General features: G+C 45.7%; 1 protein-coding gene and 1 non-coding gene across 9 annotated transcripts in view; both read left to right on the forward strand.

Annotated features, from left to right (window-relative positions):
- DIS3L2 (DIS3 like 3'-5' exoribonuclease 2) overlaps nt 1–18,844 on the forward strand; it is a 279,142-nt gene that overhangs the window by 228,713 nt on the left and 31,585 nt on the right. For all 8 annotated transcript variants that reach the window (XM_036420607.2, XM_045575690.1, XM_036420600.2 and 5 more), the window contains one exon: nt 12,516–12,595. In XM_036420607.2, coding sequence (XP_036276500.1) covers nt 12,516–12,595 — 80 coding nt within the window. The remainder of the gene's footprint in view (nt 1–12,515; nt 12,596–18,844) is intronic.
- Nucleotides 2,636–2,741, forward strand: LOC118710088. The gene has a single exon (XR_004985297.1). It is a non-coding gene; the product is annotated as a U6 spliceosomal RNA (small nuclear RNA).

The raw sequence follows: 18,844 nt of genomic DNA on the forward strand, positions 1-18,844 counted from the left end.
AGCTTGCTAGTAATGACTGCCATTGAAATCGGGTTTTCCTCAGAACAGCTGGAGTATAATGAGGTGGGAAGAGAGCCTGATGTGGATACGAGGCCAAGGATTGCTTGCCTGGGAAGGACGTGCAGCTAACGTTTGATAGAGATCTGTGAAAGGACCAACCTCAGCCAAGCAAAGTAGAGGCCTGCCATCTTTCATCCATGGGAAAAGGCTTTGCAGCAAAAACACTCAGAAAACAACATTGATTGTCGGCTTGTGTCAGTCATTGCACAACAGATTAGCCGCCATCTGCCAGAAACGCCTGGTCCTGATCGTGATCCTTGCTGGATCTGAGGAGCCAGAGGAGATTCCCGTCTTAGGAAAGGAGAGCAGTTGAGAGCAGGTTGGGAATGGCTTTTCCAAGGATGTTCCAGGCAGAACAGTGGGTTTGGTATGTCTGGAATGTGCAGGCTATTGGCATAGCTGTGCCATAGGAAGGGCTTACGGGGTGGCCGGGAAATGTCATTAGAGGTGTAAGTAACCAGGGCCAACCTAAGTACCTTGTTTGCTTTGCACTGAAATATGAGTATTTTTAATTCAACTTGCTACCATTGAAAGATTTTACACATGCGAGTGATGGGATAGGACTTTCGTTTTCAAAAGTTCTCTCTGGAAGCTCTATAAAGAGAGAATTCAAAGGAGTCAAGGTGAATATCAAGGAAGCCAGTTGGGTAGCTATAGCACTAATCCAGGAGAGACCCACTGGGCCCTGCCTTGAGATCATACAGCTGACAGGAAAGCCTAGACAAGGAGTACTGACAGGAAAGCCTAGACAAGGAGTACTGAGGAGGTGGAATCAGAATCTAGGAAGTGGAGATGGGGCATTTGGATACTCCCGGGTTTCTCTGACTGGGCAGCTGGCTGGTTATGCTGCTACCCAGGAGAGTCTCCCCACACCCTGGGAGGAAGAGCAGACATGAGGTGGGGACCCTGGGGTACATTGGGGTCATTTGGTTAAAGAACCCACGAGACAGGTGGCCATGGAAGTCTGGTGTGCCTCTACCTCTGCCATAGGTTTCTCCTCTGTTCCAGGTAAGTGAGCATTTCTGGAAGCACGAGTAACATGTGTACCTTCCAAAGTACAGTGAGTAGGACTAGAAACAAGATAAATAACAGTGCAAGAGGCTGTGGTGAGCACACACAGGACTGAGGAGCAGCACGTGGCACAGCTCTGTCATGTGTCGTCGTCCGTGTGTGTGTCGTTCCCCCCCCCCCCCCCTTCGGTGTGAGCAAGGACGCCAAAGGAGCACTTGGGGCTGCTTGGGGCTGGAGGAAAGCAGCACCATTAGCTCGGTCCTGCTGCTGCCCTCCACCTTCCCTCCTTCCCTCTTCCCAGCTGAGCCCTCTCACTGGTTTAAAAAAATACACACAAAAAACAGTGAATTCACTCCCAGTCCTTTTGAAACCCAACATGTCAGTGATAGATGAGGCGGTATTCATTAACTTCAAAGGAGAAAGAGTGAGTGAGTGAATGTGGGCCAGGGGAGTTGAAAAGTCCAAGGGAACAGGAGACACATGGGGTGACCCCACCATCAGGAGGAGTGCCCTCAATCCCACCCCTGCTGGTGCCATGCAAAGGCACAGACAATGCCACTTTTAATAAATCATGAAGGATCCTGAATACCCATTTTTGTCTGTTTTCAATGGGCCCTGGGCATATTGCTTAAGATATAGCCAGCTATTTGTGCTGGGTTCCCAGCTACTCAAAGTGCTCTCTCGACTATATAATGGAGTCTTTGCATGTTTGATTTGGGGGGAGATTTCTTCAGATTTCTGTAGCTAGTCATGATAAAGGTGACATCGTGGTCAGTGCGGGCCATTGTCATCCTTCACACATGCAGCCTTTGAGTGAGGCTGAGCTTTGTGGGGTATCCATGCAGTACCTAATTCAATCACATCTGACCCTTGTCTCTCTTTGGCACTGTCCCACTCTCTGTGCTCAGTGTGCTGCTGGGGCCTCTGCACAAACCCTTGCTGTCCTCTGGAGGCATTGGTGCTAAACTGAGAGCCCAGGGCCATTTTTTCCCACTTTCAGAATTCTTGGCCCCCTAGTGACACTGGCATGGGGAGTGGCTGCTTATTCTCATGAGGGTGTGCCCATGGAGATGCCTGTTGGAAGGGCCTTTGAAAAGTCTCCACTTGTTTCCACGGTGGAACAAAGGAAAGAATAACCTGGGTCATTTAAGGGCTGGAGTGGTCATTTTCTTAATCGTCTGTGACCATTAAGAGCCTGGTTTTCTATAAAGAGACACAGCTGACTCCCTTGGCTTATTATTAATAATAACAAACAGCTAGGATGTATGGAGTACCTGCCTCTTGCCAAGTGCTTTCATGTGTTACCTTATTCAATTCTAAACCTTATACCCATTTTTACAGATGAGCAAACTGAGACTAGGGTTAAGTAACTTGACAAAAGTCACATTGCTAGAAGTGGCACAGCTAGGATAGAAACAGACACTGTGCTCAGCAAGGGCTTGCTTGCCAAATTGTAACATGAAACCAAAGGAACATCTCTTCTGAGGCTTCCATTTTATAGATGAATTGACATAGGACTAGACATACATTGCATATGACTTCAGAAATATAAATTGGCTCTATGGTGCTCTCTTTGGCAGCACATATACTGAAATTGGAATGATGCAGAGAAGATTAGATGGCCCCTGTACAAGAATGACATACAAATTCATGAAGCATTCTGTATTTTAAAAAAAGAAAAGGAAATTGACTCTATGAACCCCCAACCCATTTTTTTCAGTAGGATAATAATAGATCCTATATTAATTGTAGTTTTTGTTGTTATTGCTTCTTTAATTTGTTTTCCTTCCTGCCACCCATTATTTTTACTAGCTGACTGGTATTTCTTCTCTTAGCCTTTTGCATACCTGTGAAGCCCTTGGCTCTGGTTCTGGTTTTATTACTGACTACCTGTGTGACAGAGGGATGTCAACCAGAGGGCAGTTCATTGAACTGGAAAAGTAGAACCAGCCCATCTCTCTCTCTCTCTCTCTCTCACTTGCTGTCACTTGAGTGGGCTTACCTGGCAGGACACTAAATGAGGCAGGCCCATCCACCATTCACTTCCTCCAGTCCAGCTTCTCCACCTGAAACCGGGCAGGTTGGTCTGCTCAGCCTCCCCACTGGACAGAAGGAGTCCCCACCTTGTTCTTCACTAGTGCCTTTGCCAGTGAGCCTAGGGAGAATGAACGCCCTTTGCTGTCCTTCATCTGTTGGATTCTAAATGAGAGAAGTGAATTTTGGAGCCCCTGTTTGTGGGATAAGAAATTGCAGGTGTTTCCCAATGGGAAGTGTTACATGGATTTGAATTTCATTTCTGGTTCTGCCAAGTGTTGCCTGATCTTGGGTAGGCAAGTTACTTTCCTTCTCTGAGCCTCAGTTCCTCATCTTTAAAACGGAAGTAGTGATACCTGTACACATGAAGTCCTTGGCACAATGTCTGGTTGGGTATGGAACTTGTTATTGCTATTACTTATTGCAGAGCCCTATATCACCTGGAAATCTTTTATTTAATATAGGGAATCACCAAAAGTAACCAATTGGGAGCTTATAATCTGTAATAGTTAGACAAATAGAAAGCTACAGACATGTTACAACTTGAGGATAAATGAAAAGAATCAGACCACGATAGAAGCAATTTTTTTGTATCCGGACTGTCAGAGCCAGCCCTCTGCCTTGCTCTAGCAGGTCGTTGTGGCCTCTTCCTTTCCCAAGGAGAGATTTACTGACAAGTCGGTGTCGGTGCAGAGGTACTGGGCAGCCTCCATGTTGAGGCATCTGCCAACCTTGCTGGCGCCTCAAAGATTCTCTTTTGAGAAGTGAGCCTTGTGTAGGGCACAGCAGCCCCCCTGCTGATTGCTGCAGGAGATCTGGTCACCAGAGAATACAGTGGGGCTGCCCTGTGATAGAAGCCTGTATCAGCACAGCCAGACAGCACTATAAATACCCGTGGGGCTGTCCAAGCAGGCAGGTGATGCTTTAAAGTATCATGTCCTCCTGCTGAGTGCCACAGTGCTTCTGCACATGGAGAAATGGCTTCCAAAGTGCTGCTGCAGCTCAGGTTTCATGGTGGTCCTACTTGGAACTGTGAAGTCCCAGGCAGTGTGTGCCAGTGTGTCGTCTTCTAAATTGTGATCTCAACTCATTATAAGAAATAAGCCCAGGCCTTATTACATCAGGAACATTTACATAATGTTTGCCAGAGCCAGGTTCTACTCTAATTTGGTTTTTCTCATTTTATTTTCACAACAACCGTATGAACTAGGTACTACTATCCCCATTTTCCAGAGGAGAAAACTGAGGTACAGTAACTTGCCTGGCTTACTAGTAGACAGCTAACAGGAAGTAAAGCCAGAATTCAAAATTATACTGCCCAAAGAGACTGCACCTTTACTTCTAATTTGTGTGGCCTCCCTGCATTGATACTGTGTATAAGTACACCTTGCATTTTCTTCCTTATACAGTAGGCCAGTGTCCCAGGAAGGGCTGTTACCGCAAACATAGGAACTCATAGGAAGGGAATCTGGGCAGTCTAATGGGCAGAAAGTTAGACCAGAGCATCCCCAAATCTCTGCAGAGCATAAGAATCTCAGCCTGGCCCTGAATCCAGCCCAGACCCCTAAAGAGACTATACAAAGGTCTAAAGGAAAACAAGTTTCTGCTCAATAAAAATGTTCCCCTAAAGTTACTACAAAATGATTTTCAATTATGTTTATTATTCAATGATTCTCTATATACCAAAGCTGATTTTTCTGGTAGTAAGGCAAATAGAAATGCTATTCATTTTCCTTCTTACTGGATCCTGACATTTTTTAACACCCTCAACTAAACTCTTTAAATTTTTTGGTTTTAAGTTGGTCCGAAGGTTGTGGGTTATTGTTAAGCTGATTAAATTTTTTTGGTTTTACATCTCTACTTAGCTGTAAACTTATTTTGTACTTCCTTTAAACTTCACAATACCCATATATTCTTTGGTTTTTATCATAATTAGAATGGTATCTATTAGCCGAAATCTATTTGGCTCAGTGGTAGAGCGTTGGTCTGCAGACTGAAAGGTCCCAGGTTTGATTCCGATCAAGGGCATGTACATTGGTTGCGGCACATCTTCAGTGGGGGGTGTGCAGGAGGCAGCTGGTCGATGTTTCTCTCTCATCAACATTTCTAGCTCTCTATCCTTCTCCCTTCCTCTCTGTAAAAAATCAATAAAATATATTTTAAAAAATGGTATCTATTAGATTGATAAGTTGTTCTATAAAGAAAATGGCTACTTAAATTATTTTGGATGAGAATAGGAACCTGAGGTATGGGCTTCCAGGTGTGGGCCTTCTAAGCGTCCCTTCCAGATTGTTCTGAGCAATTCGGATCAATAGGGATTTTGTGCCTGGATGAAAGTAGACAGCTATTATGCCAGGAGGTGCTGCTGAGCCCACTGCCTCAGGTTGTAAACTGAAGTCAGATTGCAGGAGCAGGGGAGAGGGGCAGGCAGACTGGCTGCCCTAGGACCAGAAAGGCTCTTAGAATATTGTCCTGGTATATATTGTTCAGACATTTGACCTTATCTGAGAGGAAGGAAGTAGAATTAGCATGAATCATGTCACGAACTTTGTCAGTTGCTCTTGGCCACATAAGACAGCATTAAGTAGTAAAATTCTTAACTATCACTTATTTCTCATTAAAACATCCAAAGATGGAAGCACTGGTCAATCTGAATCCTCGGAGCTTCTATTCTCAGATTTAGCAGGGGCATATTACAAGTGCTTTCTTCTAATAAACCTAGACAACATCTCACATTTGTCCATAAAACAGACCTCAGCAATGGCCAAAGAGGAACTCGGCTCCATGTTACAGGTGGGAAGGCTAAGGCCAGCAGAACCCCAAAACCACCTTGGAGTCTGGGAGAGAACAGCGACAGGCCCAGCAGTGCTGGCTCCCAGTTTGGGGTTATATAACGCTCGAATCCTCAAGTCCCTAGAAACTGAGGCCAATTCCCTGGAAGATCATTTTGTTCTCTTCTGTTTTTTCAAGAGTAGCGCCAGCCTGATTATGGCTCTGAGGATTGTACAAGACCATCCTGTGTTCTCTCTTCCATGAACTGAATGCCTACCATCATACTCATTGTTTCATCAGATTGTATTCAAGTTTGCCTGAATCTCAGTTTTACATTTGGATTATATTTTGAAGACCCTTATTTTATTTATGTACATTATCAGCCATCTCCAAAAATGGTTTGAGAACACTTAGAACAAAGGAAATGACCCATGAAATGAATACAATAGAAAGACAATCAGGAAAGGAGGCAGAAGGATTCTGTTTTGTGAGGGAAGGAAATTTTCATAAGGTTACTTCTTATAACAAGCCTCATTCCTAGCTCTCAAAGCACTTTTGCATGTAAGGCTTAATATTGGGGACATTAGCCGGGACCGGTTTGGCTCAATGGATAGAGCATTGGCTTGGGGACTGAAGGGACCCGGGTTCGATTCCGGTCAAGGGCATGTACCTTGGTTGTGGGCATATCCCCGGTAGGGGGTGTGCAAGAGGCAGCTGATTGATGACTCTCTCTCATCGATGTTTCTAACTCTCTATCTCTCTCCCTTCCTCTCTGTATAAAATCAATAAAATATATTTAAAAAAAATATTGGGGACATTAAATGTCATAGTGGACAGATTTTTACATTTATGACAAAAGAAGAAGGAGGTTTATAAGGCTATTTCTTAAAACAAACTTTGGTGAAAATTGAAGGATGATTAAAACAGCTCGAGGACCTGGTTGGTGTTGCTAGGAGATCACAGATCAATTCACGGTTAGGGCACATGCCTGAGTTGCAGTCTTGATCCTCAGTAGGGTGTGTGCAGGAGGCAGCTGATCGAAGATTCTCTCATCATTAATGTTTCTATCTCTTCCTCTGCCTTCCCCCACCGAAATAAATAAAAGTATATTTTAAAAAGAAAAAAAACACTCAAGGAAGGCAAGTGAGCTGTGAGCATGCTCATGACCACATATGTATTTTGCCTTATAGCCTCACTTGCTTCCAAGAGAAGCTTAGAGCATCTCCTTGTGAGGCTGGTGGCCTTTCACCAGGCTGCTTCCTCCCTGCTGGGTGTGGAGTAGAAGCTGGGAGCAGACCCTGATGCTGGAGGCTCTGCAAGGTCTGCAATGGAGAGATTTTCCACTGTGTGGGCAGGGCCTCAGGCTTTAGAAAGCAGATAGCTAGCTGGCAGAACTGATACCTTTTAAATGCAAAGGGACCCAGAGGACATCTCTCCTCTGTGGAGGGGCCGGGTGCCATCCGCACAGTTAGCACTGGCCCTTTCCCATAGAAGCAGCTTTGGGCGACTCCAGTCCCTGAACTGTGGTTGATTTGAAATGGTCCCAGAGCTCTGAGCTGGCAATTTCCCAGCACAGTCACCCTTGCTGGCCATGAAAATCATCAAAAATGCTTCAGCTGTGGGTAGGATGAGCAGATTAGTTGCAAGTCTCTGCCTTTATGGGTGACACACACAGACTTGCTCACAATGCTTTGTAGTCGTGTCAGCCAGAAATTTGATGGGCAACAGTGTAGCCCAGTGACCAGGTAAGGCCTCATCAGGAAAGCTAGGCTGTTCTGCTAAAGGAGACCCAGGGAGGGGAATGAGCTCTTCTGGGCTGTTCTCACTCAGTAATAGAAGCAGAAGTAATGTGGGGCAGTGGTCAGCAGAGCCCTACCACCCTGGCCTTGTTGGTGAGCGATGAAGTGACTCTCAGAAGAGGAGGCAGCCTGACAGGAGGGCAGGAGAAGCCAGGCTTCTCTCCTGGGACTAGCTTGTTGACTGAAGCAAACAATAAACCTACACGCTAAGCCTCTGAGGCTCCTAACTGAAGAACAGCCTTTCGTATGGGTTGACTGTAGCTCTGGAGACAGGCGGTTTTCTTCTGAGCAAATTAAACCTCAGCATTGAAGAATCCTTGTCCTGTCATTTTTAACCGTAATGAGAATAGAACGAGCCTCTGGAACAAGGTGCGATGGAGTCAGAAGTGGCCTTAAGTGAAAACACAGCTGTGGGGTTTACAGACGGTGCGCGGGGAGGCGTCATCCAGTGGGAGCGGCCAGCCTCACTATAGACTTTCCAACACTAATGAATCGGGAACTCCATGCTGAACAGGATTGAGTTTGATGGGTCCCTGTGCCAGCAGATGGATGTATTTTTCTTGAAAAACCAAGGTGCCAGCAATCTCCGTGATTACGTTACTGGAGCAAGGTTCTTTTTTGTGGTTTGTGAAGTTGAGCGTCAGGACTGCAGGATTCTCTTGCTCTTTCTCACTCTTATTTTTTCCAGGTCAGAACCAGAGCCTGGGGTGGGGAGGAAAATCCTGCTGAATGAGCAAGTTCTTTCTTAAAAAGCTCTCTCCAAGTCCAAAAAGACTTCAGTGGACTTAGGAGAAAGAAACCTAATACATTGCCATAGAATCGTTGTGAACCAAGTGAAAGCCAAGTCCACAGCATCTTTGTCTTATAAAAGAAAGCAAAGAGGAGATGGAAAAAAAGAAATAATGCTTAGGAAATCCAAACCAAACAAGGAAAACTAAAGAAGAAAAACTAAAGATCACCTCAGAGAATGTGAAGATTTCCTTCTAAAAGATTTTTCAATTACAAAACCAGGCTCAGGTAGAAGTTACTTTTCTGTTCTTTCTAAGTACCATAAGTGGCATACCTGAAATGTTTGAACTAGGACGGGGTTTGCCACTTTCAGCTTGAGGGAGAGTTGGACACTCTGCAAGACTAGTGGACTGTGTGCGGAAGAGTCAACCATGTAGCGGCTGGAGACTTCCCAGGCTGGTCCTTGACCCACGTTTGAACCTTGGTCCTAATAGCTAGCAGATTGAAGCAAGCTCACAGGCCTCCCAGAGAACCCATGTTGGTTTGAACTTGAGCAAGCTTGGCCACATAATAGCACTTTTTTTTTTTTTTTTTTTTTTTTTTTTTTACCAGCTACCTCTCTCAATGCACCCCTGTCAGAGGAACTCAGAGCTGGACCCCCAAGGTCACCCCTGCTCGATGATGGAGCAGCCTGCAAGTACCATCCAGGCCAAGGTCAGAGAGAGAGACCTGGTTGCCCACCAGAGTTCATCTTGGAGCTGTTGTGGACAAGACAGGCAACTAACTCCTAGACTTCTTAATGCATGTTTTGCCCACCCAAGGGAAGGCCAGGTGTTTTCAAAAGCAGCAGAAGCTCTGAGCTGGTACCTTCCTTAGCTGATGGAGTTTAGTGCCAAGTGGCCTGAGTATAATGTTCTTCAGTAATGTGACTGTTAGGGAAAGCCAACTGTGATGTGAACAGATTGAAGACTAACTTGTTTATGAGCCCAGGGCACGCCATGCCTAGCCACACTTTCCTGTCCCATCCCGTCCCTCTTTTCTGGTTAGCCTTATGAATGTGATCTGGCCGTTGGCTTCACTGGATTGGCCTCCAAAGTAAGGTCGTATTTCCTTTAATGGTTATATTCAATGACCCATTGAATATATGAATTTACTCCTGCTTAGCCCAGGGCATTTGTTCTTTCCCTTAAGTTTACCTGAAGGGTCTTCCTCAAGCAATGTCTGAGAACCCTGAGGAATGCTTAGTCCTGAATCAGTCATTCTTGTTGCTCACCTATTGCTACCTGCTGGGAGGATGGCCCTATTGCCTCTCTTGTCCTCACCCCACCAGCCCTCTGCTCCCCCGAGGGTCCTTCCTTCTACTCACCCAAAAGCCTCAGCTCAGCCACACTGCCAGTGTCTTAGGGGCCCATGTTTTAGCACAAGAGGTAGTCAGAAGGGGTCCCAGCAGGAGTCTCATACTCTTGCTGTCCTGAGCCTGCCCTCCTTGGTGATTTAGCATGGACCCCTGAAAGTCGAAGACTCTTCCATTTCCTGCCTGGGGAGATGGCCTGTCCTTTGTCCAGAGAAAACCTTTAATCAATTATATCCATCTAAAGGCCTCCTTCCTCTGCTGGAGGAGTGGCCTGTGACTGCCCTGGGGTTTCTTCACTGCCTTCCCTCCTCAGTCAGCACCAGGAATGCCCTGCGGTCAGAATGGTCTGATTGATTGGGGTGGACTCTTCTCCTGCTTGACGTGGCAGCTGCCTCTGGAAAGGGAAAGACAGATCTCAGGACATCTCATAAGACTTTCCAGGCTTCACCTCTCCATGGATGGGTCCCTTCAGGCCCTAGTTAGAGCCACATGGATACAGATGGCAGTCTGGCTCATAGGATGCAGTCAGTAACTACTGATGAATGAAGGACTGTGTGTGTCTCTTCAAAGGCACTGGTGAGAGGGGAGCACCTGGCCTCTGAGAGAATTTGAGCCACTGCTTGTCATCTGGTGGCACAGTTACTGAATGGGGGTGGATGTGAGATAAAATTTCCTTACTGAAGCAAAAGGAGGAATAACAATCTTGATTGAAATTGGATGACTAAAGGTCTGTTGGACCGGATCAAAATGTGCCCAGGCGCATAGCGGCCTGCAGGGGGCATGGCTGTGTGTGTGTAAATCAATGACTGGAACACCTTGGTATAAAGGACTACACTCCAACCAACTGAGCCATGGCCAAGGCCTACTGCAAAAGGGGAGATAAAGAGAAAGGGGTTATATTTAATAGATTTTTTAAATAATTATTTTTTGTTTTACTGAAGGAGATCTGGGAAGAATCAGCAGTGCTCTGTAGGGAAAACACACCTTGAAGTTTCTGGCTTTGTGATGGTAAAGAAGGGCTTGTTTCTGGTTTTGTATTTTCATGTGGGTTAGAAAGAGGACAAGCCATTCCTACCAGCTTGTTTCCCTCTAAGGAAGAGAAAACTCATCCAGTGTCTAATGATGCAGATCATTAGCTATGTTAACAGCCTTGCAGTTAGGAAAAAAAAGTTATAACATTCTATCCTTTTAATGTGCAGTTGATTTTAGTGAAAATTTCCCTAGCAGTTGAAAAACCCAGTGAATTTGTAAATCTAGTAACTGACTCTGCATTTGGAAATGTTAAAGCTGCCATAGACACCTGGGCTCTAGCAGGACACACACAACCTCCCTGCACTCTGGCTCCTCAACGACACATATGGTGTTCTACACTCACCACCCACCCCAGCCCCTCTGGGATCCAGAAAGAGAGGCTTCATTACCAGAGTCTTATTCCTGATCTTCCCTACCCAGAGAGAGCTAATGAGTGCCTCCAAGTTAACATGTCAAAAATCAAACTTTTGATTCCCTATCCATATCCAAGTTAAGCAATGGAACAACCACCTGCCTGGCTGTTGAAATCTACATCTTCACTACTACTGAACATCAAGTCCATCCGTATATCCTGTCAATTCTTCTTTTAAAAGTTCACTTCAGCCGAAACCGGTTTGGTTCAGTGAATAGAGCGTCAGCCTGCAGACTGAAAGGTCCCAGGTTCGATTCTGTTCAAGGGCACGTACCTTGGTTGCAGGCACATCCCCAGTAGGAGGTGTGCAGGAGGCAGCTGATCGATGCTTCTCTCTCATCGATGTTTCTAACTATCTCTCTCTCTTCCTTCCTCTCTGTAAGAAATCAATAAAAATATATTTTTTAAAAAGTTCACTTCAAAGATAGATCTCAAACTGTTCATTTCTGTCCATTGTGCCTGCCTGTCCTCTATGCCCAGCCCCCATCACTGCTCACCTGCTCTTCTCAACAGCCTTCTACAGGGCTCCTGCTTGGCTCTCTCTCCTACATGGTAGCCAGAGGGATCTTGGTAAAGCATAACTTTGATCATATCCATCCCTTCCTTAAAACATGTCATAGTCCTTCCTTTGCTATTAAGGTAAAGGTCAAAATTTCTAATGTAGCAAGAAGGTCCTGCTTTTTCTGCCCTGGCCTTCCTCTGAGGCATCACTGTGCACCATGACCCTGTAAGTGAGTTCTGGCTTTCCAGCCATCCTTCAGGTCCTGGAACTCCTGCACCATGGCCTCTGTGCTCTGTGCCAAGGAGAACCATCTGCTCCCCCATCCTTCCTCCCTATGGTCCAGGTAACCCTCTCCTTCTTTTCTCCGTCCTAATCCAGTTATTTACTTTTATAGAAAATGGGAGTTCTTTCTTGCTTCAGAGGACCTATTTTAATTTAAATTTTTTATATCTATTGTCATTAGTTTATGTGATTGATGTCTATCTCCTGCACTGGACTATAAGATCTATGAATGAGGCTGTTTTCTGCCACTGTTCACTGTTCTTTCCCTGTCAGTCAGATCAGTGTCACAAAGTAGGTGCTTAATAAATAATTGGTTGCATGCCAAATGAATAGTAGAGTCCTGGTAACAACAGTGTCCCTGTGGGGCCTGGGCTCTTCCCAGAAGTGGCAGGCCCAGCTTCTCCACAGTACATCAGCTAGAGGGAGTTTGCTTTTGCTTTTTTTTGCTTTTTTTTTAAATTTCAGCTTCAGAATGAATAGAGCATGCTGCCTAAACCTTACTTGTTTTTCTCTTCTCTCTTTATTCAGCTGAAGCTTGCTTTCACTCTGGACTATGAGACTGGATTGCCTCAAGGGTGTCACATCTATGAGTACCGCGACAGCAACAAGTAAGCCACTCAGTGGGAAAGGGAGTCACTTCACCATGTCCAGCAAGGGTAGCACCTGTGGGCTTTCTTATACCAGGCTTCTCCTACAAAGGGATTGTCAGGGAGAGAATCACACTTTTCACGACTGAACTAGAAAATAGGTGGCAGGAAAATATTTCTCCTTTTGCCTCTAAACAGAGAACTTGAAGTGCTTGTATACGAGCAGCTGTGATGTTTGACTTGTGTGTCCCGAAGCAGACCTTCCTTTCCAGGCTCCAGCTGTTCTCCAGACCCACCCTGCTTTATCTCTAGCCATGTGCCTGCTAATTTGGTTCACTGTGTGACTTTGGCTTTCTTTGACATTGTCTGATTATACTTATGTTTGCAGGTTTTGTTGTAAGTGTCTACCTCGTGAATTTTGTAGTTGGGGATTTCTAGAGATTTAACCTGGTGGCCTTATCAGAAGGGTGGCAGACTGATCCGTGACTGTGCGTTTCTGTCTATGAGACAGTAGAAGTGGTGGTGAGTGAGGCAAAGGGAATATGCCCCTATAATGACAGTGACTATGATGGTAAATAAGACAGCAGCCACCATTGAGAAAATCTGCTGGGGGTTAGGACAGTACTAGAACATTACACTTGCTATCCAGTTTAATCCTCATAACAATCTGAAGACTTTTCTTTTACCATAGGTCCTGCCAAAGCGAGCACTTGAGTTTCCTTTTGTTATTGTTGTATTTGCAGAAGCTGGAGTCAAGGGCACTTGCTCACGGTCATTGGCCACAGCTGTTTGAGGCAGAGTCACATTATCATGTTTACTCTGAGGAGAGAATAGACAACCTGTTGTCCCAAGTTGCTATGTTGGAAACTCCAGTCAGTGATAAGAACAGCCTCAATATGGACTTGAGGACAATATGCCCTGGTCTGAATGTTTAAATATCCAAGCTATTAATTTTATGCAGTGAAAGGAATCAAATAGTCATACTCCAGTGGGACTGTACATTGTCTTCCAAAGGGAAACCCGTGTCTTCCTCAGAGCTCTTGCTTTATTATGCGTTGAGATGGTTCCTGGTTCTTCATGATCAAATCTCCTCTCATGTTGCTTTCAAGGTATCATTACCCTTTGTAATTTATGTTTAGGAGGTTGGATGCCCTGGTGAGCTATTGTGTACCCTCGGTTCCCACCAAGTTAATCATTTAGGAAAGGCTGACCATGCATCCTTAACACCATCCTTCCTCCTCTTGGATGGCACTATATAAGCCATGGTGTTGGAATTACCATCTCAGCTTCTTGCAGTGCTTAATTCAACAGAGAAATAGGGCTGGATTTCTTTGGAGTCCAGGGACTAGCAGGGGACAATTGAGCAAGTCTCTGGGTGATAAGGGCAAGCATCACGTGGGAAGAGGAGAAACAAAGTCTCAAGCTGGTTGGCATGCCATTCTGTTACCCTGCTTATCGATGCCACCTCATACTCCCTGCACTTGCTGGATGGCAGTGGATGGCAGCCCCATACATGGAGATTGTGGCAGCAGAAACAGATCTTTATGCCCAGGAGTGTTTACAGACTCCATTTCTGGCCTCACTCTTCACTCCCTGAAACAAAGGTTGGCAGGGTTTTGGTTCAGTGGGAGAAGGGCATTGGCCCTCTTTCCTATAAATTCATATGGTCCAATGATAACAACTTAGGTTGTCTTTGAAGCTGAGAGGAGAAAATAGCCTACCTCTGTTTCTTGGTCCAACCCCTAGCTCCTGAACCTCGTAGTTCAGATCACATATGTATCAGCGAAAGCGATGTTTAGGAGGAGAATTTCAGGGTTCTAAATATAAGTACGCTTTGGCCCCCAAACACCTGTAAAATAAAATATTTGTGTGGGAAGCTGGATAGGAAATTATGTGATCCAGTGCCTCAATGGCCCCTCCTTATGGTTCTGTCTTGCCTGTCTTAGAGGCAACCTTGAGGTTGCCTCCTGCATGCCCCAAATCAGGGGTTCATTCTCAAATTGTGGACAAATTTCCTAACCTCTCTGAGCCTCAGGTTTCTTCATTTGTTAAGGTCAGCGGGACTAAGGATACCTATCTGGCATGATTATCATGGGATTGAGTAGGAAGACGTGTTAAAAACATCACTGACTTAGTATATAGAATGCCCAGAGTGTTGATTGCCTCTCCTTCCCAGAGAAGTCATCTCATGTATTCTGTTCTGTTTTCCCCTGCCAGCAGGGCTATGTCTATGAGTGCTGGATGCAACTAACCCCCTTGATTCGGAAGGAAGCTGGTTCCCACGCCTCTGATAGCCCTCAGCTGTGTGTGATACACTCTGTTCAAAGGCAAACTCCTTTTCCCACTTGGAAATTGTGAAGTGAAGCATGGAGAACCCCATGAGCTTGATCATGATTTTTTCATTTCTCCCAGGTTCTGCCCTATGTTCCTCTGTTCATGGTCATGGTCATTTCCCCAGGAGTGCCTGAATCCCAATATTGGTGTAATAGTCATGTTTATGAAATGAGGATATTCACTCTGGCCCTAAGGAACCAAATGACATGAAGGCGGCAGCAGCAGCAGAGAGATGAGGGTCTACATGTGAAAGAAATTAGTTTGATATCGCAGAATTAGTTTGTAATAATTAATTATTCAAACCACTACTTGTTTTGTTCATTTCAGTACTCTTAGTGACTAGCCCAAGACCTGACAAATAATACTTTTTTTTAAGCTTAAGACTAGCTTTATTGTGATACTCTTTTCTTTTCTCTCTTCTTCTTCTTTTTTTTTTTAATCCTCATCTAAGAATATTTTTTTCCATTGATTTTCCAGAGAGAGTGGAAAGGAGAGAGAGACAGAGAGAAACACCTGTGTGAGAGAGACACATCATTTGGTTGCCTCCTACATGCCCCAAACCAGGGTCAGGAGCCTGCAACTGAGGTACATGCCCTTGACTGGAATCGAACTTGGGACCCTTCAGTCCGTAGGCTGATGCTCTATCCATTGAACCAAACCAGCTACAGCTGGCAAATAATTTTTGATAAAGGGATGGGAAGACCGGGTTTAATCTTTTCAGAGAGAACCTAACTACTGGGCAGTTAGGTTCTTTGTCTTTTCCTTTATTGTAGGATTATGATAAGGATTAAATTACTCATGACATGAGGGCAAATTACCTATTTGGATAGTTTATGGATTCTAAAGAACTAACATGTAGAAAAAATAAGCTATAAAATTTAATTTAACTCTGTGAATATAGAAGTAATTATAGTTATCAGTATTTATAACTGCCTACCATTTTTTGCCTGATATTAAAGCATAGTAATACTGCTATGTTTCACTATCATTTTGTCTGGTGCATTGAATACACGAGACAAAATTGCACAAGCCAAATTTGTTTGCAAGGTTACATTTTGTTCTCAGTCTCTCAAGTTTCTGACCTATGGAGCATAAGAATGATAGGATTGCCCTAGCTGGTTTGGCTCAGTGGATAGAGCATTGGCCTGCGGACTCAAGGGTCCCAGGTTCAATTCTGGTCAAGGGCGTGTACCTCGGTTGCAGGCTCCCCCGGGCCTGGGCCCTGGTCAGGGCACATGCGGGAGGCAACCAAACCAATCAATGTGTTTCTCTCATATTAATGTATCTGCCTTTCCCTCTCCCTTCCGCTCTCCCTAAAAATTAATGGAAAAATATCATTGGGTGAGGATTTGAAAAGAAAAAAGAAGAAGAACAGCTCACTAGCACTGGGCTACAGGCTTCACCATTTATCTCTATTTTCAAAACCACTCAAGACAGACTAACTGCCACAGTTTTACAGATTACAAACCAGAATCAGAGAGGTTAACCTGCCCAAGGTCATATTGTGGTCAAGAGCCGAACCTGAACTTTATCCTGGCTATAACAGATTCCAAAGCCCGTGTCACCTGCCTTTCTCTCCACAGCTTAGAGAGCAAGGGAGCTCTGGTGCTAGCCTCTGCTAGGCTGACCTTCACTAGAAGCCCCTTGTCTGGAAACTCGGGGATTTCTAATCCCTGCAGACCTCTGGGTGGGTAGACTGCCTGGTCTGGTAGAATGAGTCTCGATTTGAAATTGTAAACCTGAGTCTGGCCAGTCACTCTCTGTGGCAGGTCATTGTCCACTCCGTGATGTAGCCTACCCATCAGAAACATAAAGGTGATGTCACATCTCAAGGTTGAGGGGAGAATGCAACGATGTGATGTGCGATGTGACTGTGTAAACTGGTGCTTGCCCTTGTACCTACCTGAGTGGACAGTGCACTGTGCCTCGTCCTGGTCCAGAGACTCCCTGACACCCACAACCTGCTCCCCACCTCATTCTTACTCTTGGGTGGGTGAGTTTTCTAAACAGATGGAACTAAATATTCTGTTTGTCTCACCAGATGATTCATCTTGGCATCTCTGTATCATCAGAGCTAATAGCCCACTTCTAGAGGTATCAGAGAGAGAGCTTCCAATGGGACTGATTGTCCTTAGCTGAGGAGCCTCCACCTTCCTATACCCACACTGAAGCACAGTATCCCTGCAGCCTTCCAGAGCACAGGGCAGTTCTGCTCTCACCTCTGTCCTCTCCTCTGCCCAGCCCGAGGTCACTTTGTAGTTCAGATCACTGGCTTTTCTGGCGGTATCCAGGTGAGGCAGGGCTCTGGGCCCCTGCAAGCCCACCTAAACTCTTTCCTCCAGCCCCTAATCACATAGTCAACCCTTTCTGGACTTGAGGGATTCTCATGTGCTGGCCTGCCTTGGGCCTGGCCTGCTCAGCCTGCCCGCAGTTGGAGGACACTCTCTGTGCAGGCAGGGCAGACCCAGAAGACAAAGCTCAGGGTCACACTGAGAGTCTCCTTCTGTTGTTTTGTTCTCATCATGGAGGCCATGCTGGGTCAGGTCAGGTGCACTTACAAGCAGACTTCCAGACAGGATTAATGTGCAGGAGACGTATGGGGGATGAAGGGAGTGGTGGGAGGCTGCAGACAGTGGCATCAGCCTGCCCCTGTGAAAGAGGAGGGCAGGGAAAGGAAAGCTGGTGGGCAGGGCCCCAGCCTGTAATCAGGTTCGAAGAAAGCTTTGGCCAGGCCTGTGGCTCATCCTCCCGCCAAAGCTGCTGATTAGAGGAATCTCACGTCCCACGTGGGAGAACAGTCCTGCCTCAAGACCGCTGCTGTGCTCAGTCACCCCGGGCCTCTTCCCCATAAGGAGTGGGACAAACTGCCACCTCCATTATCATAGTGGAACTTGGAGCCCCAACTGGTCCTCACCCTCAGCTAGCATCTAGCAGGTCTTGGCAGCTTAGCTGTTAGTGTGACCCAGACCTTCATTGCAAAGTTTCTGCGCCTTTGGCTGTATTATCCCTCTCAGGATTGACACATGTCTGTTCACAGTTGGGCAAAGGAATGATGTTTAGGTTCCTATGGGTTCAACACATCTCTCTCCCTGCCCCTCCTCTGATCTGTGTTGATTATCACCCCACCCTCCCTCCATCTCTCCATGGTGACTCTTTCTCTTACCCACTGGAGCCTAGATACATGCAGTCAAAGAATCCTGGCAGTAACCATCACTGGTGGTTCAGACCTCTGATCTAGTATCTCAGCTCCTTCATCCCCAGGGGTGTTAGTGAGCCCAGCTCTGGGACTGCCTCTCTGTGACCCTCTCTGGCCTGCGGAGGAATGCCACCACCAAACTCCTTTGTTTTTTAAAAAAATATATTTTATTGATTTTGTACAGAGAGGAAGGGAGAGAGAGAGAGAGCTAGAAACATCGATGAGAGAGAGAGTCATCGACCAGCTGCCTCTTGCACACCCCCTACTGGGGATATTGCCCGCAACCAAGGTACATGCCCTTCACTGGAATCGAACCCGGGACCTTTCAGTCCCCAAGCCGACGCTCTATCCATTGAGCCAAACCGGTCTCGGCCCAAACTCCTTTGTGATGTTGGCATCTCACTGGTGCATTTCCTTTTCCTTTTTCTTTCTTTTTTTTTCCTTTCCAGAGTCAGGAAGGGAGACGGAGAGAGAGAGGGAGAGGGAGAGGGAGAGAGAAACATCAATAATGAGAGAGAAGCCGAAACTGGTTTGGCTCAGTGGATAGAGAGTCGGTCTGTGGACTGAAAGTTCCCAGGTTTGATTCCGGTCAAGGGCATGTACATTGGTTGTGGGCACATCCCCAGTGGAGGGTGTGCAGGAGGCAGCTGGTTGAAGATTCTCTCTCATCGATGTTTCTAACTTCCTATCCCTCTCCCTTCCTCTCTGTAAAAAAATCAATAAAATATATATATTTTTAA

Source organism: Pipistrellus kuhlii, unplaced genomic scaffold (assembly GCF_014108245.1).
Source record: "Pipistrellus kuhlii isolate mPipKuh1 unplaced genomic scaffold, mPipKuh1.p scaffold_m20_p_7, whole genome shotgun sequence".
Classification (NCBI taxonomy): domain Eukaryota; kingdom Metazoa; phylum Chordata; class Mammalia; order Chiroptera; family Vespertilionidae; genus Pipistrellus; species Pipistrellus kuhlii.